The 23118-nt window shown below is 46.0% G+C and overlaps 1 protein-coding gene across 1 annotated transcript in view; it reads left to right on the top strand.

The window, feature by feature from the left end:
- LOC144782017 (calcineurin B homologous protein 2-like) overlaps window positions 1-13291 on the top strand; it is a 129784-nt gene extending 116493 nt beyond the window's left edge. The window contains exon 7 of the mRNA XM_078661130.1: window positions 12098-13291. Within this exon, the coding sequence (XP_078517256.1) occupies window positions 12098-12151 (54 nt within the window). The 3' untranslated portion in view covers window positions 12152-13291. The remainder of the gene's footprint in view (window positions 1-12097) is intronic.
- The last annotated feature ends 9827 nt before the right edge of the window (window positions 13292-23118 follow it).

Here is a 23118-nt window from a genome sequence, read left to right as displayed (position 1 = left end):
CTAGGCGCCTATGGGGAGGCCATTTTCTCCATGTAGGGTGCATTGGTGCCTATATGGAGAAAGGCCAGAGTGTGCATGACTGGTTAGGTCGGTCCAGGGGAGGGTGGTTCCATCCCCTTGCATGCACAAAGTTACGGGTCTAAACGCAAACTACAACAAATGGCCAAAAAAAGGCTCAGCACGGTGGAAAGGCCTAGCAGCAAAGGGTGTTAAGGACCTTGTACCCCCCAACAAATCACATTAGGCAGTGCTTGAACATGAGTGATGGAGTCCAAGCTCTAGCCTAATTTGTATTGGGATAGCAGAACGTAGGCTACAAACTTTTCGTAAAATCTTCCCTTTGTATACATTTCAAATAGGCCAATTAAAAATGGGCATGTACTCAAGGGCATAACTTGGGGTAGGCAACATATTTATTTTATATATTTGCATTCGATGTTTAAAGCGTTTTTCTCTCCATAGATTTGTTTAAAAAAAAACGTTGTAAAACGTAGCATATGGCTTAAACTACTAGACAAGGTGCTGCCCAAATAGACATAACTTTTCACGATCAAGTTTTTCGTAACTACTAATTAAAAGGTAACTTTTTTTCCCCTCAAAGCTTTGGGGACGCGTAACATTCATGCACGACTGAAATGAGGAGTAGAACACTATGAACTCTCCACCAGTGGAGCCTGCCAAACATTTGCAAAACACTTAACATTTTTAACTGACCTGACACACAGCCCCTGGACTGAGAGAGCTCTTTGGAACACAGAGATTGAAAGCTAATTGCATCTAAATTACGGAAGGTGCTCCTGACCCTGCATGGCCCCCTCGTGTGCTACAACACCTTCCTTTTTGCCACTGACCAGCATCTCTTTCGCAGCTTATCAGCATCTGAAAGAGTGAGAGTTGCTTGTCTTTATAAATCGTTACAACTGACAGGCCCCAAAATGCGTGCTAATTGGCACTGGAGTGGGAAGTGGATGGCATCCCCAATTACAGGTCAAACCTGCAAATGCAGACGGGCCTCGTGCTACATGTGGGCTGCACGGCCCAGGGGAAAAGGGGCCCCCTCCCTGGGGGTTATCGGCCATTGCCCAGTGCTGTGAGGCACAGGGGAGGGGGCCTCTTCCCCTATTCCTACACATGCCTGCGAAGCCCAGGGAAGAGGCAGCCCTTCCCTGGGCCACTCAGTGCTCACCACAGGCGCGAGGCCGGTGGGGAAACACTTTTGCGAGGCCCCCTGTTGATGGGCTGCACTCGGGCCCTGGGCAGCCGCCCATGCTGCCCATGCCTAGCACCGGCCCAGGCTCAATGGTAAGCATTGGTAGGGTTGTAAACCCCCTGTAAGTTTCTTGTACTTCCACAAAACGTATTTCGCAACTAGCCTTCTAGTGCTCCAGACCTGACATGCGGCAAGACGGCATTAAAGCAGACCACTTGATGGCAGAAGAGGAAAAGAAAACTTGAATTACATTTTCAATATAACCCTTGCTCTTGTGGGTCTGGCCTGATTTTGTAGCAGAACAGCAAGCGGGATGTTGAAAAAGATAAAGATTGGCTAGGGCAGTGTTTCTTAATCTTTTGACTCCTGTGGACCTTACTTAATCATTAGTGGGAACGAGCTCCCCCTCCCACCCTCAGAACCATTATTGTAATCTGAGGACCCCGACTGAGTCATTTCAGGAATCTGGGTATCCCTGTCTCAGCATTTTCTATGATTTGGGCCTCAAAACATTACACAAGAATACAGAAACAAATTATTAAACAAATGCACGAGTGATGAAATATTAATTCATCAAACAAATATAGAAATCATAAAATGATTAACCTAATTCGCAAAGATAAAAAAAAATCTAATTTTAATTTTAATGGAAAGGTTGGACCTTTTCTAAATTCAATTGAGGCCACTTATTTTACATACAATAAATAGTGTGTTTGATGCACTTGCACTGATCCCACAAATCAATCTGAGGGTACTAACTTAATTTTTAGACTCCAATTTCGAATGCCTTCACATTTACCAAGAGTTTTAACATTTTCAATTTTAAACTTTGTTTATTTATTTATATACAGTTCATTAATTTGGTAATATTATTTAATTTTCTAAGCAGTCACAGACCCCCTGAGTAGATTTGGCGGACCCCCAGGGATCCTTGGACTAAAGGTTAAGAACCACTGGGTTAGGGGCGTGGCCAAGCAGCAAAGCGAGATGGCCACTTAAATCAACAGCTCAGCGCAGACCATCTCCCTCTCGTCTATCCGCCCCAATAATCCATAGCCCAAGGTACCCAAAATTGATTGGAGGGTGCCCCAGGCCGATCCGGTTGCTCCCGAGTCTAGCGATCATCTGTAGCGACTGCCGGAAATCCCACCATTTTGTGGCCTGTATCCTTGCCCGCGCCCTGCCTAAGCCGGTACCTAAATTATGAACTGCTGCCGCAGGAGGAACGAGGAGGTGCAGCTGCAGGTGGAGAGTCCTGAAGCGGTGTCCGGTGCCCCTGGTGGCGGCGGGGATGTGTCCCGAGACATCCAAAGGGTCCCACTGCGATCCGCAGCGGCAGACGGCCGAACCACTGCATGTGAAGATGCGCAGCTAGCAGTTCGTCCAGGAGGCTGAAAGGAACTCAAGCGGCGGCCATGACAGTGCGCCGGAGCTCTCTCTGAAACACAGTATGGAGAGACTTGGGCGTGCTCTGGGATCGTGGGTTGCCCTTCCCCCCCTTCACTGCAACGAACTATGGGGCGACAATGCGTGGCCCCCCCACTGTCTCAGCACTCGGGGCACAGGACTAAAGCGTATGCTCTATAACCCCGCCCACCCCCCCCAAAAGCTCAAAAAACTCTGGGTGAAATCCCCACAGTGATTGACCTGATCATCGGGAAGAAGGGGACACCAGCTGACTCAGGAGAGAGGTGACTCAGCCCCGTGACTCGGCAGCTCCGAATACTGGAGCAAAAAGGGAACTGGGGACCTCACCCTCGCCCCGCTGGCAACCATGGAGAGGTCAAAAATGATGGGCACGAGGGGCCCGAAATGGTCCAGACAAACAAATTAGATTGCTACACCTTCTCCAAAGAGACGCTGCAAGATACAGATCCCAAGGCCAAATCCGCAGGTGAACTGGAGGGGGAGGGCCAAGACCTAACATTAAAGGATGTGATGGAGGCAATTGCAGGCGTCAAAGCCTCACTGGAGAACAAAATGGACATCATGTCAATCGAGATTAATCTTATCCGGGCGGATCTCACGAAGCTAAAAGAGAAGGTGAAGCAGGTGGATCTCACCACGGCAAGCCTGGTGGAAGATGTCTCTCAGGTCCAAAGTGATGTCCGTGACCAACAAGCCTTCCGCAAGTTCACAGAGCAGAAGCTGGATGACTACGAAAGGCGTCTCCGGGGGAATAACCTGTGCATACTGGTAGTCCCGGAAAAAGCGGAGGGGCAGTTACCGTACCTCTTCGTAGAGGACCTAATCACAAGCCACCTACAACCCAAAGGCCTCAGTAAATTCTTTGCTATAGAGAGAGCGCACAGAGTCCCGGGAGGCCGTACCAAAACGGGTGCCCCTCCACGCTCCATGCTGGCAAGAGTACTGAATTTCAGAGACAGAGATGTAATCCTCCAGAGCGTGAAGGCGGCCGCTCCACTATGACATTGCTGTAATAACACTATTCCCGGACTTCACACAGTACAGAGACATAGGAGATCTTTCTTGATGACCAAGAAAAAACTCAGGGACAGAGGGTTTAAGTACGCCATGTTGTTCCCTGCACGCCTCCGGGTTGCCACGCATGGTTCTTTGAGCAACCAAAGGCGGCTGCCGACTGGCTGGAGAACCAAACGGAACAGGACATCCACCCTGAGGACCTTGGGGGCGTATCGGACATGCAGCGCAAAGGATGATCCCCAGGAATCATTGAATCTGACACTACTTCGAACTTAGAGGTCGGCTGGGTTCCAGGTGCACGGTGCTCATAACTGTCTAGGTCTGATGTGAAACTACTCCCAGCTACCAGCCTTAGACCACCTGGAGTCTATTTTGCCTTGGGACCTATGACATACTGATGGGATAGGGGGAGATGGAACGACGGAGTGTGGTGCTCCCCTCCCTAGTTCTTGTCTTAGTTCCTTGTTTGGGCGACATGCCCTCTGCTAGTTTGACCATGGGCAGTTTCGCACCCAGAGTGCAGGGCAGCAGGGAGGGGGCTTTTTGGGGTGGGGGTTCGTGTTTATTTGTCGTTCTGGTTGTACATCAGAATTCTATTTCATTATTATCACAGAGGAAACTGCAACTTGTTACCTAAACTATGAGCATCATGGGGGACAAAAATGTTAAAATATTGAGTTGGAATGTAAACGAGCTTGGGGACAAGATTAAACGTAGCGTACTTCTCCAATATATTGAACGGCAGGCCCCAAATATTGTCCTCCTACAAGAGACACACCTGATTGGGAATCTTTGTAAAGCAATGCACAGAGGGGAGTACAAAATGGTTGCCCATGCAGGTTTCACTTCCGGCTCCAGAGGTATAGGTATCATGGATAAGAACTCACTCCCCCTGGCAGTGGGCTCCATTTGGACAGACGAGAGGGGCAGATATGCTGGGATTCCGGTCACATGGGAGGGCCGCACAATCACATTCATGTCCATTTATGTATTCCCGGGACTGCAGGGTTCCACCTTTGCTGACCTGGGCTCAGTTCTACTCACTGTTCCGGATGACCTCCTGGTCCTCGGGGGCGACTTCAATGTAGTAGTCTCGGGCACACGGGACCGTTATCCCTCAAGGGAGATAGGACCCTCTGCATGCTGGCTGCCCAACTTTCTTGTTGCTATGGGTTTGGTAGACGGATGGGGAGTGTACCACCCAGACCAGATACAACACACCTTTCATTCCGGTGCACACCATAGTCTTTCCCGTCTAGATTATTGCTTGGTCCTCGCAGCACAAGTCCCTCACATACATGAAATCAGACACCTTGCCAGGGGCATCTCAGACCACTCCCCGATATGGATACACATAGTTCTTATTCATGTTACGGTGGGTAGACTGGCTTCGATCAATTTCTGGTACCTTTGTGGCCCAAAACTACGTAAAAATCTCCTCAAAGCTATGGATGATTACTTCTCCGAAATGTGGGGTCCTCATCCCAGTCCTTATGGGAAGCATTCAAGGCCGTTATTCGAGGGCAGGCCCTGTCCTTAATCGCAGGGGCGAAGAAAGAAAAACAGAAAGAAGTCCTTTGCTATAGAGAATTAAATTTATCAGTTAGAGAGTGACCTGGAATCTGGTGACGACACCGGAAAAGCTCCATTTACTAAGACTAAAACAACAAGATTATAAAGTCTTGGTCACGGACAAGGCCAAAACCCTGGGCAGGGAGCGTCAAGGTAGGATTTATGACCTGGGTGATAAAGCAGGGAAGCTCATAGCATGGGTGGACAAAAAAGACTGGGCGAGCAGATTAGTCCCGGAACTCAAAGTCAAAGGGGACACCTCTCTCACTGAACCTCAAGACATAGTACACAGGTTTGCCACCCATTTCCAAAATGTGTACACTTCTGTAACCTCACAGTCTGAAGAGTACTCTCAAGACCTACTTCGAGACATCAGGCTCCCTTGTCTCACCTCCGTAGACAATGACTTCATGGACAGTGACTTGACCACAGATGAGATTGCGCAAGCAATTTGTGCAAGGCTCTCGGCCCAAATGGTAACCCCATCGAGCTATACAAACTGCGGCCCGATAAACTTGCTCCATACCTAAACTTGATGTTTGAGGAGTTTATAGAGCATGGAACACTGCCAAGGGAACAGAGAATAGCCACCATAGACAAAGAAGGGAAGACTGACTGTGCCTCTTATAGGCCGATCTCCCTCCTAAACGCCGAACCAAAAATCCTGGCCAAGCTCCTAGCTAATCGCCTGATTAAAATAATAAGTAACTTAGTACACCCAGATAAATCTGTCTTTATGCCCCACAGAAATACGGCCCTAAACCTGCGTAGGATTCATGGGGTGCTAGGAAGAGCATCAACCATTCAGGAGTCAGCTGTGATAGTGTCCTTGGATGCAACTGTGGCATTCAATACTGTTGAATGGCCCAGTTCTGGCAAAGCTGGGATTTGGCCCAAAATACATACAGTGGGTGCGCCTCTTATAGCAGGAACCCCTGGCCCAGGTATTGGTCAATAATAAACGGTCAACCACGATCCCCCTTAGTCGCGGAACCCGTCAGGGATGCCCACTCTCACCTCTTCTTTTTGACCTAGCCGTAGAACCACTGGCTGTTTGGATCTGTCAGGATCCCATGATACGAGAGTTGAGGTGGTCCCCTGATTGGGAGGACCGCATATCATTCTACGCTGACGACATCTTACTATATCTGGCTTCCCCGACGAAATCCCTAATAGTGGTATTAGATGTTTTGGCAGTGTTCGGCAGATTTTCTGGATTCACAGTCAACTGGGGTAAATCCTTATTATTCTCTATTAGGGGAGATCCTCCCATCCCCCCATGAGATTGCCTAATTCAGATCAACACTGTTGGTTTTAAATATCTATGCATTTTTATTTTTCTCGATCTCTCAGTCCGCTATGCTCAAAATCTTCTTTCGCCCCTGTGTAAACTTAAAAAAGACAATGCCAGCTGGAAATCGCTTCCCCTCTCCCGACTGGGCAGAGCGGCCCTGTTTAAAATGATGTCCTTGCCCAGATTCCTTTATGCACAACAAAACGTCCTGGACCCTGTACCTGCCCATTTACTTCAGGGAAGTGGAGGGCCTTCAGAGAGACCTGCTATGGGAAGGTAGACCGCGTATCACCCTAAATAAGCTATCCTTGAACTGGTACGATGGTGGATTAAGCCTCCCAGACATTAAAAAGTTAACTGGGCAGCAGATCTTGCTGCCGTCAATCACTGCACCTATGGCTGAGGTGATGACCCTGACTATACCATGGATAAGTGGCTCCTTCCTGGAGGCAATTACAACTGGGCATTCTTTCGCGATCCTTAAGATACTCTCTGACAGGCCCCACTAACCATTCGGTTCAAATTTGGCACGACGCAGCTAACTCTTGGATGGGGACATAAATTGACATTAGCAACCCCACTTTGGGATACTGAAAAACTGGGCAGCCTATGGAGGTCGAAAGTATTCGACAGGTGGGACCTCATCGGCATCTCTCAAGTCAAAGACATTTGGGGAGAGGGGGAAGTCAAGTCCTTTAGCATGCTACAGACGGAATATGACCTAGCCGATACTGAATATTTTCGATATGCACAGATCCTACACTCCCTTCAATCACTACTACCTAAAGGGATGGATCCTCCCGAGGCCTCACCCTTCGAGGACAGGATCTTGGATGGCCACCTACCAGACAAGACGATTTCCTTAATCTACAAAAAAATGATAAATAACATGGCAGATCCCTTCCAGGCATTGCGGGAGAGATAGATGGGTGATGGAATTGAGATAGATGGTGAGAGTCTTCCCCTAGAGTGGTCGCCATTCCGGTGCGCCTTAAACTGGTACAGCTAAAAATTCTCCATTGAGTGTACATTACCTGGCCCGTCTGATACATATGGAGGAATCCGATTGTGGGGAGTGCAAACGAGGATGTGGCCACCTGGGAATGTTCCTGCACATCATATGGGAATGTGAACACGTCAGCTCCTTCTAGCACGTGGTACATGAGATACATGCAGTGCTACGAATCCGTCTCCATCCGGAGGCGAGATGATGTCTGATAAACATATGGGAACCCACAGACCTGAACACTCACCTGACACAATGGGCCACCCTGGGGTTCATGATCGCTAAGAGAAATATTGCACAACTATGGGGCGCTGCTAAACCACCTACATTACAGGCTTGGGAAAAGGACTTTGATTGGTGTATGTTTAGGGAGAAGACGGTATATGTAGCCAGGGGATGCCCCAAAAAGTTGTCCCGAATTTGGAGCCCTTGGAATAGTTACTGTGGAGAAATCTGTACGCCACCTTGTTGTATTGAACAAAATGTCCCTCTCATCCCGTAACATTCCCCTCCTATGTCCTGATATAATCCTTTTTTATTCCTATGTACGCTATAATTACATATAAATTGGCTGATTCCTCTGTATTGCCTATTTGAACTGATGTCTGTTTCAATAAAAGGATTTATAAAAAAAAAAAAGTACCACTGGGCTAAGGTGCCCAGATATCCTGAATTTGCTGGGGTAATCTCGTTTTTTAAACACCTATCCCAGCCAATTTCAGTAAATTTAGCACATGTTCCCATTTTCAAAGAGGGTTGCCTAAACTCGGGGGGGGAGGGGGGTCTTCATATGCACCAGTGTAGTATGAGTTAGCAGCCCTTATCAGAAAGCAATTTAGTAAACACGTTTGATAATAAGTATAAATATTAAAATGTAATTTCCCATTAGGGCCTCGTCCTGTTTTCTATATTGGTGAGTGTTGTCAATTAAATAAATTTGCACTTCTTCGGGGTTTGTGACATATCCCACTGTTTAGTTTTCAAAACCTGGTCACCTTAAATAGTTGGCATGTAAATCGTGCAACACATGTAATGTAAAAATATGGTAAGAATTCAGATTTTGTTTTAAAATTGTTATTTTAAGAAGATTTGAAAGGGGTTCACTTTAGGGCATTAGAGTACATCACTGCAGTTAAGTGGCATTTATTTGAAGAGATAGGGGCATATTTACATGAAAATGTTGTAGCGTGGTGCCACAAGCAATTTTGCTGTGCCAAGCTGCATAATTTCCAAAATTCATGGATGTGCTGTATTAACAAAAGTACAGCGCATCCCTGTGCTCACCTCTGCGCTAAAAAAGCTGAATAGCGCAAATGCAGCCACCTTTGCACCATGGTGCAAAGGTGCCTGCGTTGCAGGCATGATTCTGTGTTTGTGCAGTAAGGGGCGCCTTCCTGCACAAAAACAATATTTAATGACGTTTTGCTCCTTCTATGTGTGCTACAGAATGCCGCACAAATTAGAAAAAGCATAAAACGAGGAGAAATAAAAGTATTTCTCCTTGTTGCGCCACATTAACTCCTCCTTTTGAAAGGTGTTAGTTTTTAGCGCTTCTTCAGATTTACAGATCCTTGTAAATCTGGAGCAGTGTCAAAAAGTCATGGGCGTTGCTGGGAACGCTCACAATAACACCGATTGCATGCGCCTTTGCTGCAGAAAACTGCATTGCAGAGGGCCATATTTACAAGGCTGTGTTAAGCCACACAACGTGGCTTAGCGCTGCCTTGTAAATATGGGCTAGCATAGAGCACCACTGGAGCGTCCAAAAAAAGTGGTGCTAGGGGCTTGTAAATACACCCCCGGTTTCTAAAACTTCGAAACGTTCAAGAACCAACCCTCTCTGCCCCGAGGACGAGTCATTAGTGGCCCAAGCGGAAAATCACTAGTCTTGTGCCCGCCATATATGGCTTGTGCTGTTTTGGCCTATACTATTGTGATAGATGGAGCATATATGATGAGCGTCTTTCATGATGGAAAGTATTTTTGCACAGACTGGTTTCTTCAATTTTCAATACAGTCATTTGTAGCTTTTTTTTAAAAAAACCTCTTCATCCGTTGGTCTGCTGTTGTGTCGGTCACATTTTAATTCCACCTTCTATCTACAGCATATGGCAGGGGGTTGACCCACTCCAGCCACTGGGTAATTTGACTTTGGGTGACATCATTCTGTCCTTTCACAAGGATCACATCCAGGCACTACTATGGCAAAGTGTGCCTTTTGAGACCTCCCAATTTTTGTTTTTGTTTTTAGCCAATGTTTTTTTTTACATTGAAAGCAGATCAGCAGCTTCCTCGATAAAGTGTTGCACAACATGCCAAAACAAAGCAACCGTTGACAAAGCCAAAAGGTTGGAGGCCAACACCAGATCAATTGGCTTTGCCATTATTTTAGTTTTTTTGTGTGTGTTCCTGTTTCTGAACCACACGTTCTCCAGTGCACCGCCATCTCTATGCTCAGGGCTGGACTGGCCGTAGCGGGGAAGGGTGGGGGCTAGTTTTGCTACTGGGGGGTGGTTTTGCAGCCGTGATGCAATATCGGGCCCCAGTAACAAAAGCAGCACTTGCCCCCGCCCTGGGGGCTGGTCTGACAAAATTGCCAGGGCCGCTTTGGGTTTCCAGTCCGGCCCTGCCTATGCTTCACCCTTCTACTCACCAGCACCCCTCGTTTTCCCATTCATGTCATCGTTAATCCCATGCCCCTCCCCACATTGCTTTGTTCATCCTGGCCCTGGTCCCTTTTCTTCAGGCCTTTTAACTTTTTTGTGCGGGAAATTCTCGGCAGGATATAGCTCCCTCCTTCCCCTCCACCAGATACATTTGTATTGTTTACTTGTCCTTTTCTTGTAAAAATGAAAAAGGAATTCATCAACCGTGTTTTTAAAAAGTGACCAATTTTTTATTTTTACTTTAATTTGAATTTTTCGATACTTACCTGACATTGATAGGCTCTGTGAGATGAGCTGGTTTTTCCAAATGAAAGTTTTTTTCTCAAAATTACCTTGGAATTCATGAAAATGGTTTATATTATTTTTTCAGTTCTCTAAAGCGGCAATATATCAATCTGCAGTCGTCGGCCTTGTGTTGACCAATTTGGATATTCTCAGAAAATAGGTAGTACCAAAGGAAATTGTGTTTCTTTTTCAGAGTGGATAAATTGATGTAGAAATTAACCTTCCATGGCTGGAGACCAGGCCCCTTCACACCCAGTGACATAGCAAGGATGCCGAGCCTGGGTGCAATCAATACAAATGAACCCTCTTACTGCAGGACATCTATTAAAATATTATTATATAGGATTTAGTGGTGCTCCACTTCCACTGCACCTGCTGCGCCATAGTAACTATACCCTTGTGTCGCACCTGTATTATACTTGTACTTCTCTCATTTATTTAGCTCACTGCCAAAATATATTTTATGAGATTCACCTGAAACAATTTATTAAGTTCAGAATCAAGTGCCACTTGATATTTGTTGGACTGTTTAAAGATTTTAGTCATGATTCACAAAAGTAACTTACACTTTGAGTTAGCTAACAATTTTGAATATGTTTACCAATTTGCGGTATTCACAAACTGCCCTTTTGTAATAACTTACACGTTTGTAGTAACTTACACACTTAATTTACACTTTTGTAGTAATCTAATGCTTTAAATTATTTTTTTAAATTTTTGTAGTAAAATGCATTTTTTTATTTTTCCATATATTTTACCAAAGAGAGACTATGTAGCCGGGGCAGAAATCTCTGCATGGCAAAGTATAGAGAATATAAAAAAAAACTTTAAAAAAATTACAATATTTTTATGTTACATATTAATGGAAATTCATTTTATATATTTACTTTAAATATAGAACAGAAGAGAAAAATGCTACAACACTATCAAATTATTTTTGCCTTAAAACTTTAATTAATAGAAATATACTAAATTAAATTACAATTATTTTTTAAGTTTGAATACAAAATTAATTGCCACCTGGGGAAAGAAAATAAATATGTATTGTGCAATATTAATTATTAAAAGTGATGTATAGAATACATTAAAATTAATGTTGTTATTTTAAATACAATTTAATGCTGCATATGTTTTAAATTAAATATAGGTTATTACATATTTTCGAATCAAATAATAAATATATACTAGTTTAAAATATTTTTAACATTAATTTATATTTATTTACATTTTTAACTATTTTAAATAATCTAATTTAAGTTACCATTATTTCCTAAGAAATCCCTAACTCCATTATGTACAAATAGTAAGTCCCTAGAAAAGGTAAGTGGTGCATGTGAGTTACTACAAAAGTGTAAGTTACTACAAAAGTGCAAGTCACACATGTAAATGTATATAAATGTGTAAGTTACTACAAAAATGCAGTTTGTGACTAGCACTTTGAAGTAAGTGTTGTAGTACTAGTTGGTTCTACAAAACCTACCATAAAGTGCAGTTTGTAAATCGGGCTCCTGGATAGATTTGTTTTGTGTCTTTAAGCCAGTGTTACTGTTAGTATAATTTTTTGTAAACATTGTCACAAAAAAAGGAATAACTCTCACACTGTATTTATTTCCCATCAGTCTCTTGAGAAGATGAGTATTGAGCAGAAAATGAGCATCCGCTTCCTGAAATAACCACTACAGGGATGGATGAAGACCATAGAAGTGCCTTCTGCTCGGAAGCCATGAACTAACAATTCTTAATAGGAAGGCTCTTTCATTGGCCTGTGTAATGATCCGACGGATTGTGGCGGGGAAGGCATTGTGCTGGCTCTGTAGTGTGCCTTTAAGCTACTTGTTACTTGACTGAGGATGGGTGTTGAGCAGAACTTACCTTAATTGACAATACTGTGAGACAAATGCCCATTCTCCCATCTTACTTGCCAGTCTTAATGTGCCATACTAAGGTTTTCTAACTAGATAGTGAGCCACTCTTCTGAATTTGATCCTAAACTCAGCATACTAATTGCCAAATTTCAAGAAAAAGACTCTTCTTTTTCATTTTATTTTTGATCTTTATAAAATGCAGAACTCCATTTTAAAACTCCTAGTGACTGAACAGTTTAGCTCTTGAAGCACAAAGGCAGTAGCATTCCATTTATAATGTTGACAGAGTTCAAGGTGGGAAGTTGGCGCTATATTCCAATATCTGCCACTGGTGTAATGCGCATACCTTACTTGAATATTTTGTAAGGCTGTGTCAAAGTCAATCCATTTCATAGTATAAACAAACTGTATGAAATGTCAGAATATAAAACACTTAACAATTCTGCGTTAAACATATTAAAAAAAATATACAGTACAAGGATCAAGAGGGTCTGTGACGAAGAGCGAGAAAGGCCTGAAACACTGAATTTGGTTTCTAAGACAAAGATTAAACTGAAGCGTTCCAAGCTACAAATATGCCAAACATAATGTCCTTACAACTGTATCCTATATTTTTTACGTGTAGGCTGAGGAGCTCTGATCTGGTGTTTTGTGTGTTTTTGTTCTTGTGAAGTACCAACGTATTGCATGTAGCTTGCTCCTTCGTACAGAAACAATTTGTTGACAGATTGCCTTATTGTTACAATTTACATGGTGAATGAAAACAATGCAGCCAATTGTAAAGATTGTCCAAGCCTCCACAAGGCAGCCATTATACCGAAATTAAAATAGAAAAGATACGATCATGTTTTTTCACCCATACCACAAGGCGGACTGATAGAAGAACCTTTCAATGACAACAATGAAGATTTAAATATCTTTGAAATAAATGCATTGCCTCTGTCTAAATGTGAATAATGGATTTGATTCTTTTGAGATGAAGCAATTGATTATAAGCAGTTTGTGTTTTTTAACTATCTGTGTCCTGACAGGCTTGTATTTTGAACCTGAGCTCACTGGTTCAGAGAACCTTATCAACAGGAGTCAACACACAGCCGATGACCACCATGAGTGTTGGAGCCCGTTGCAGTGTCTGATGCTGCCTCTGTATAGGTGTTTTGCCGGGTACTTCTCCCAGTAGCCAGAGACCTCCCGAGGAATTGACACGCTTTCTAATGCAATACAACCCAGGGGGCCCGTTTTGTGATTCACTGATACAGCAACCGTCCATGAAACATAGTGGTGTCTTTGGCCTCACTGCCTGTACCCCAAAAGGCAGCTCCATAGAGAGGGAGGAGGTGGTATCGTCCAGAGATGGAGTCTTTTTACGTACGGTGCTTCTGTGTTGCATGGACTCGCTCAGCTGCTGTATCAATGATATATTTAAAATCACAGTGTGCTACAAGGGACTTATTTGGAAACAGAGAGTCTTAGTTATGAGTCGTACATGCGTAACAAACTCAGGTGTATCGACAGAGTATCACACTTTGTTTTGCACTGAATCAAATCAGAAGGAAGGATAAGGAAACACACAGAGAGAGTTTATATTTCTGAAAAAATTATTATTATGTTTTAAACGAATTTACATCTTGGGAGACGAGTACATGGAAATAAATCGAAGCAAAAAACTGAGAACAGAGGTGTAGTTAATCACATTCCTACAGTTCACAGCTCAAACATCAACTCCTGGTCAGTGTGACAAACAACCAAAAATAATTAATAAGCAGTGGTCGAATGTTGGTGACAACGCAACAATATTGGGAGAATATTGCTTGGGTCAGTATCACTGCAGGGGGGAACAAAAGTGTAGCAGAAGAAGTGCCGGAGGGTTGTATGACACAACTACGCTTTCCTTTCCCACGCATCCTTAACAACTCGGGCGGAACAAAGAATGCGCCTGAACCATGCATTCCATTTACAACGCAAGTCGTTACAACGACTTGCCTTAGAGGGACGTTGGACTTTGGAATAGTATAATGTACTATTCCAACTCCAGTCCGCACAACAGTAAAGAAAGTGTTGGACTTTAATGTCCATCCCCGTTTTATCTAACGTATGTCATTGTTATGACTTGCGTTGTAAATGGAATGCGTGGTTTAGACACATTCATCGTTTCGCCCGAGTTTCAAAGGCAACGCGTTGTTCGGCAGTCGTGGTATTTACTGTTTCCCATGGCGAAGTCTCCCGGGCCCTCACACGTCAGTACTAGCACAGATGCATGTTGGTCAGACAGGCCCTTAAGGAGTTGGAGAGCGGGCCCAAGCGCACTCCACTTTCTAAGGGTTGTCTGCGTGGTCAAAATGGACACAGGTACAGGCCACTGGTTTTGGTCATCTCGGAATCACCAATGGCTCTGCTCTGGTCTAAAGTAAAGCAGATTCTCTGCACACCAGGCAGTTTATCTCCCTTTCCCCTTCTGGATACTTCAGCAAAGTATTTTCGTCGGTCCTTGGGCTTGGACGTCGATTCACCAAAACGCCAGAAGTATCAGAAGTGTAATTTCATGTCCTCAGAGTCCCGTGTGATATAACATGACCCTTAGCTCTGATGACATCACAAGAAGTGACAGCACAAAGAGGAAATTAAAGCTAAATTTGATCCCATACTACTCCTTTGATGTGAAGGGTTATTATTCTCCATTGAACTATCCCATACCTTCACCTTCTCTGGGATACTTATATACTGACCTCCAGGCCCAGTCACGCAATTTATACAAGCACTCCCAGATGTCGTGGCAGAGCACAGTCTGCTGACAGCAAACTTCTCATTGTTAGGAGACCTTAATCTCCATTTAGAAAACAAAAACAGTGAATGACAAACAACCTTTTAATGGACCTAGAAGCGGTCCAACTAACAAAACGAGTTAAAGCCCCTACCCATAATCTAGGTTACATACTTGACCCCATTCTTTCAAACATACATGATTTAATCACAGGGGGCCAATTCGATATTATATGGTCATATCACAAAATAATACATTTCCAATTGAACAGATCAAACCAGACAGCTGGGGCACCCACTACTTTCAGAGTTTGGTGGAACTGGTCACATTTGGACATATGAGTTTGGGAAAATATGCTTACCAACTTCATACCTGAATTGACAGGGGACATAGCTAGCAGATATTACCGCTTCAAGACATGGATACAGAACGCCCTAAATCTCCTCATGCCTTTAAAACAGCAAAAGGCTTCACACCATAGGGAGAGAGCGCCCTGGTTCTCGACAGATCTCCAGGAACTAAAAAGAGACTCAACCAGAAAGGTTGGGGAGAAAAATTACAAAGCAAGTAAAAATGACTATAAGAAGTCAATAAAATAAATACCACTATGTCATCAGGGAAGTCAGAGTTCATTCTTTTTCTGCTAAAATAGAAAATGTTTCAAACTCATCCAAAGAACCTTACAACTTGGTGAATAGTCTGATGAAACCCACAAACAATACATTTGGTCCCCCTCTTTTACAGGCAAGGTGCAACTTATTGGCCAGCTTCTTTTTGGATAAGGTCAATAATATCCTTCGAACACTGGGAGCATTCTTGGAGCTGGTGCAGGGAAAAGTGAGTACTTATCCGTACATGCCGAGGGAAGAAACACAAAGAAATCCTGTAATCTCTTAAATCAGGTTCCCCTTAGGATCCCACTCCCCCTGATATTATGCTCAAAAGAGGGATACCAGTTATTTCCACTTTAACTATTATGTTTAACCACTGATTGAAGTCTGTGTAGGAAGGTTGACCCCTGACTATGGTTGCCCCCAACTTTTTGCCTGGTGTTTTGCTGGTTTTCTGACTTAGTTGACCTGGGGCCCTGCTATTCAGGACCCCAGGCCTACTGCTCTCTCTGTAAAATGGATTCCATGTACCTTAGGTACATATCTAAATTGGATACTGAGTCACCTTATCAGTCCCTGTACAGTGTACCTTAGGTACCCAGGGCATAGGTGTACCCAGGGCCTACCAGGGGCTGCAGCATGTATTATGCCACCCCTGGCTGGCCATCCAAATCTGACACAACTGGCTGCTTGACAGCTGGGGCAAGGTGGTGTAATCACCCTTTGCTTTAGATATAGTATACCTATATCTAACCCTAAAATGGACACACAGATCTCCTATCAGTCACTCCTATGGCAGGCCTTAACAATCCTGAAGGCAGAGTGCTTGGAATCGTGTGAGATGGTGCTCTGGCATGAGCTGAGCCTGTCTGCGGCTTTCGGGATCCATCCCTTAGCCGTTTCCATGATATCGCATACCATATACTCTTAAGTGCATTATAATCCTCGCGGTTAAATGCCAACTCTGGTATCGCTTTATCAACACATGTCGAGTAAGGTGTCATACGAATTGGAATACTAACCCCTCGCCAATTCTGGCGACGGGGTTAGCATTCCACCCTTCTAGAGGGACACGACATGCATGTAACCTATAACCCGGTTAAAAGTCAGACAGAGCCTTAGCATCCACAAAATGGATGCTGCCACCGAGACACAAGTCTGCCCTCCTGCTGCTGGGAGTCCTCCCAGAGCAGGAGATAAGGACAAAGGGTTTCCTGCCAGGGGCGGTGCCAGCACCGTCCCAGACAGGGTTTTGTGTATTGTAGGTAGGCAGGGCTTTAGAGGAAGGTGACTGCACGTGGCACCCCGGTGCTCACTGTGCATAGGCTGGCTGGAACCAGTTCCAGGGTCACTCCAGACCCTGTGCTGGGGAAAAGCCCGCCAAGGAAGTGGGTGTAACCACCCCCCTCCTAGTCCCACCCATAGGGCAGGACTTAGTCGCGTGCCAGCCCCTTTTTACAGGATAAAGAGAGAGACTGGCCCCCTTCCAAATCAGATCATCTTTGGAATCAAGATACCACTTTCCACGAAAGGACTTCACGATTTCTTCCTCAAGATTCTCCCTTGTGGCTAAGGAGTAGTCACCCTGCATCCGCAGGCACCATCTAAGAACACTGCGGTCTGCTGCACGTCCTTCCTCCGGAATCCGACTGCCCAGCTCGACGAGACCCGGCTTCCCTGGCACCTCTGACCTCTACCCACCTCTACAGCACAGCTGAGAACCGTGGGTGCGACGAGACCTCGAGGGACCGGCCATCGCCAAGACTGCACGACTTCTGCACAGCAAGCCCACCGAGTAATTTCCTGGTGAGTGCTTTGGGGTCCGAGAAGCCCCCACCCTGAGCAGCTCCAGCACCGAAGAGCAGCCCCCCAGCATCTCCACGATCTGCGTGGGGCCCTTCTGCTTTTTACTGCTCACCGCGTTGTTTGGCTACTAGCCCGCTGGCTTGTGGCCTTCCTGACGACGCCCGACGACATTTCTGCTGCTGGTCTGGTTGCTCCAGACTGGCCCTTGCTCCCTCCCAGAAGAGGAGCACCCCGGACCCTCCTGGTCCACTCAAGACGCCATTTTGAGTCCACCGCGTGGGCTTGAATTAGCCAAGGCTTGTTGCCCAATCCTGGGTAACTTCGACGCCAACGACTTCATCCTTCGTGGGACAGCTCGCACCTCCATCCTGGTCGCCGACAACGCCTCCTGGTCCGAGAGACTGCAGAGCCCAGCAGCGCCCACTCACCTGACTGCGGTGACTTCGCCCGGTGCCATCCTGGTGCCCACTTAATCACTGGCTAGTGATTCAAGAACTTGGTCCCCTCTGCTTTCAGGTTTTCTTCTTCCTTGATCCAGGCTTGGATCCATCGAACTTTCCTTCACTGGTCGCCTGCCAGCAACTTCTTCCTTCCAGGCTCCTGGTCCGGCAACGAGATCCCCGACGTCTTTTCAGACCTATGCAGCTGCAGCCCCTGGGCTAGGTAACTTCGGCACTCCGGTGTCCCAGCATAGCCTCACTATCCAAGGGTCAGGATCCACTGTCATTTTCTCCCTACCAGGTCGGGTTCGCCCGTGAACACTAACTTTGTGAATTCTAGCTTCCATAGACTTTGTCCCGCATCCCGCGTGAGAGTGCACACTCTGCACCCGAGTCCCCTGGGCCTCCTAGTAGTAATCTAACGATTCCCTAGTCCAGTCCTAGCGATTCCAAAGCCTATTAGAACTGTTACTTACCTGCTAGTAATTCGCATTCCACTTTTAGCGTATATGGTTTTTCGTGCCCCTCGGGCATTTGTGTAACGTGCTAACTTAAAAGTATTTTCGTAAGAGTTTTGTTGTGTGCTTAGCACCCTGTCCTCATAAAGAGTACAGGGTTGTTGTGATTCTAATAAATACATTGTTTATTTTCATAACACTTGTGTGGTGTCCTTTCACTGGGTGTTCAAGGGGTAATGTGATGGTAAAACAGCTGGCTTAACACGCCCTCTAGAGTCTTAGCCTTAGACTGCTCGTATCCATGCTACTAGGATAGCTGGTCTATAAGGTTGACTTACAACCAATCATCAATAAGGGTTGTTTGGACTGATATATAGTGATCACTAGAATAGTGAGCACTGCACATCAGGCCAACTTCTCACATTGGTGAGCAGCGGTTGGGATTTGAGCTTGCTGTTGTTTTACCACACATGCCCTAAGAATATCTTGTGAAAGATCACATAAGTACTAAAGGTACATATAACTTAGCTTAGAATACTCTGAGTTCTACTGAACCAGCTGTTGTAGCTCCTAGGGCCTAGCACACCCTAAACTACAACTCTAGCAAGGGATCAGTAGGCAAACATATAGTGTAGGTAAGTGCACCACTTACACCTCACTAGAAAAGCATGTCGACTCAGGGGGACTCTACTGAGACTCCCCTGGTCAGTGTTGACCCTCCACAGGTCACTTCAAGATATGCAGCTCTCAATTTTCAGGAGATGAGGCAACTCTGTGTCTCCAGGAAACTGAAGCAGGGGTCTAACCCCACCATTACCTTTCTGATAGGTCTCTTAGAGACATATGATGCCAGAAAGCTCTCTCAGTTACATGAGAGCATGCCAGCCTTAGAGGGAACCTCTGGGGATCCAGACCTCCCCAACACTGATTCAGCAGTTGAGGAGGAGGATCAGGAGGTACTCTCTGGGGATGAGGTAGACAAAGGTCTTGAGGTAGTCAGAAGGCTAACTAGGACCAACTTAGACTTACTTGGGCTAGGATCTGGGGGCCCCCCAGTACTAACCCGAAGTGGGCCTAACCTTGGAGTTAGGAGAGATAGATCTCTTTCTAGGGACTCCAATAGATCTCTGCACTCTAATGCCTCTTCTCAGGGGAGAAGGAATCCTCCACAGAGGAGATTTACTTCCCCTCAGAGAAGGGAGCATGAGGCTAGGATGAGACAAGCTGAACTGAGGATTGAAAGGGAAGAAATTGCCCTGGCCAAAGAGAAGCTTGCCCTGGCAAGAGAGCAGCAGATGAGTGGGCTAACTCCCACTGGTGGCAGCAATCTCCCAAGAGATAGAGAGAAGGGTTTAGATACTAAACACCTGACTAAAATAGTGCCCCCCTTTAAGCAAGGGGATGATATCCAGAAATGGATGGCTGCTCTGGAGAGGGCCTGCACTGTGCAGTGCATTCCCCAGAGTCAGTGGGCAGCTATACTGTGGCTCTCCTTTGATGGTAAAGGTAGAGATAAGCTCCTCACTACAAGAGTGGAGGATGCTAACAATTACCAGGTCCTGAAGAATACACTGGTTGATGGGTTTGGTTTAACCACTGAGCAGTACAGGTTGCTGTTCAGAGACACCCAGAAAACTCAGTCTCAGGACTGGTCTGACTTTGTTGATTGTGCCACTAAGGCTTTGGAAGGCTGGCTACTGGGTAGTAAGGTTACTGATTTCAAGGGATTGTATAATCTAATTATGAGAGAGCAAGTCTTAAATAATTGTCAGAACCAGTTACTACACCAGCACCTGGTAGACTCTGATCTGACCTCTCCACAAGAATTGGGTAAGAGGGCAGACAAATGGGTCAGAACCAGGATTAGGCCCAAGAACCAAGGTGGTGACCAGAAAAAGGAATCAACCAAGCCTCAAGAGAAGGGTGGGAATAAATCTCCAGATCAAACCACATCAGGGCCCCAAAAATCCTCTGAGGGGGGTGGGTCCCAGAATCCTTCCAATAACCAGAAGAAACCTTATTGTTATCCCTGTAAACAGGTGGGTCATTTAAAAACTGACAGCAGTTGCCCAAAGAATAACAATAAGGAAAACATACCCCCAAGTAACATTCCCAAACCTCCTGTTACTACTAGTAGTAATCCCCCAGGTGGTGGGAGTGCCCCCAAGAATTTGGGTGCATTTACTTTGGGAGTTCCTGGGGACTCTGGCCTAACCAGGTCCCCAAACTTAGATACTCTTGTCTGTGAGACTGGCATGGGGTTTGCCAACTTCACAACTTGTCCCAACACTTTGGGCAAGTACAGACAGGAGCCCCTCATCAATGGTATAAAAGTTGAGGCCTATAGAGATACAGGGGCTAGCATCACAATGGTGACTGAGAGTCTAGTCCCCTCAAGGCAACTTTTACCTGGTGCCACATACCAGGTGACCAATATTGATGGAGTACAGAGAGATCATCCCATGGCAGTGGTCAATCTCAGCTGGGGAGGTGTCACTGGCCACAAGAGAGTGGCAGTGTCACCAAACTTGCCTGTAGATTGCCTACTGGGGAATGATTTAGAGCTCTCAGCCTGGGCTGAAGTAGAGCAAGAAACCCATTCTAGAATGGTGAACATCCATGGTAAGGTTAGTGGGGCAGTGGTAGCCACAGCCCCAGTCCAAGATATCCTCCCTGACCAGGTCAGGAGGGTTGTGCCAGTCACAACCCAATCTCAGACAACTTCCTTCCCAGAACAGGTTGTCAAGGCTGTGATGGTCACAGCCCACACCCAAACTGAGCCCCCTCCTGAAAAGGTTGGGAGAGTTGTGATGGCCACAGCTCAAACTCAGACAGATGACAGTGTTGTGAAGCCTGAAACTATGGATCACTCCACTCAGACAGAGAGTATTGAGGAGGAAGAGAAATCTCCCTCCCACCAGACTTTAGGAAAGGATCAGCCTCCTCAGGGAACTGATCTGACCCCTTGTGAAGAAACTGCCACAGAGGTAGTCAGACCTAGCCTGGCAGAACCCCTGATGTCAGTGGACCCTTCCAAGGTGGGACCCAGTCTGGAGCAGGTAACCTGCCCCTCTCTACCCTGCCTCAGTCAGCCCAGGGCTGTAGAGGTCAGGGAGGCCAGTGTTGGACCCCAAAGGGCCCCCTGTCCAAAAGAATTCCCCAATCAGCAGATTAAGGGCACTGAAGCTAGTAGTCCTAGCCAAGTGAAAATAAAACATACTCCTGAGGGATCCCCCTTAAAATTAGTTAGGGACCTCCCACAGATGGACACTGTTGGGTACAGCCAAACTTGGGACCTGAGGGCCCCAGACCTGACCTGTCCCTCCAGTAAGCCAAACAGAGGGACCCAACCTCCCGCTGTAGGTAGCCAGAGGTTGACCCTGAGAGCCCAAAATAACTCAGTCTTGGAAAGAAAGGCCTCTATGGTGGAAAATGATTGGAGGAAGCTGAGCCCAAAATTAGTGGAGCCTCACTTCAGTACTCCATTTCAGCACCAGCCTTTTTCTTTGACAAAACACACCACAGGTAGAGATTCCCTATGGTGGAGACCCTCAGACACCCTTAGGGTGAGGGATTGCTTAGTGGACCATGACATAGGGGGTAACCATGCCAGTGCTGGTACTTCCTTAAATGGCCACTTAGGCAATATAGGCTTACCTGGACAAGGATAGCCTTATCTCCTTTCGTTTGGGGGGGGGTTATGTAGGAAGGTTGACCCCTGACTATGGTTGCCCCCAACTTTTTGCCTGGTGTTTTGCTGGTTTTCTGACTTAGTTGACCTGGGGCCCTGCTATTCAGGACCCCAGGCCTACTGCTCTCTCTGTAAAATGGATTCCATGTACCTTAGGTACATATCTAAATTGGATACTGAGTCACCTTATCAGTCCCTGTACAGTGTACCTTAGGTACCCAGGGCATAGGTGTACCCAGGGCCTACCAGGGGCTGCAGCATGTATTATGCCACCCCTGGCTGGCCATCCAAATCTGACACAACTGGCTGCTTGACAGCTGGGGCAAGGTGGTGTAATCACCCTTTGCTTTAGATATAGTATACCTATATCTAACCCTAAAATGGACACACAGATCTCCTATCAGTCACTCCTATGGCAGGCCTTAACAATCCTGAAGGCAGAGTGCTTGGAATCGTGTGAGATGGTGCTCTGGCATGAGCTGAGCCTGTCTGCGGCTTTCGGGATCCATCCCTTAGCCGTTTCCATGATATCGCATACCATATACTCTTAAGTGCATTATAATCCTCGCGGTTAAATGCCAACTCTGGTATCGCTTTATCAACACATGTCGAGTAAGGTGTCATACGAATTGGAATACTAACCCCTCGCCAATTCTGGCGACGGGGTTAGCATTCCACCCTTCTAGAGGGACACGACATGCATGTAACCTATAACCCGGTTAAAAGTCAGACAGAGCCTTAGCATCCACAAAATGGATGCTGCCACCGAGACACAAGTCTGCCCTCCTGCTGCTGGGAGTCCTCCCAGAGCAGGAGATAAGGACAAAGGGTTTCCTGCCAGGGGCGGTGCCAGCACCGTCCCAGACAGGGTTTTGTGTATTGTAGGTAGGCAGGGCTTTAGAGGAAGGTGACTGCACGTGGCACCCCGGTGCTCACTGTGCATAGGCTGGCTGGAACCAGTTCCAGGGTCACTCCAGACCCTGTGCTGGGGAAAAGCCCGCCAAGGAA

The sequence above is a fragment of the Lissotriton helveticus genome, chromosome 9 (genome assembly GCF_964261635.1).
Source record: "Lissotriton helveticus chromosome 9, aLisHel1.1, whole genome shotgun sequence".
NCBI classification, from domain to species: Eukaryota; Metazoa; Chordata; class Amphibia; order Caudata; family Salamandridae; genus Lissotriton; species Lissotriton helveticus.
This window is presented reverse-complemented; position numbering and strand designations above follow the sequence as displayed.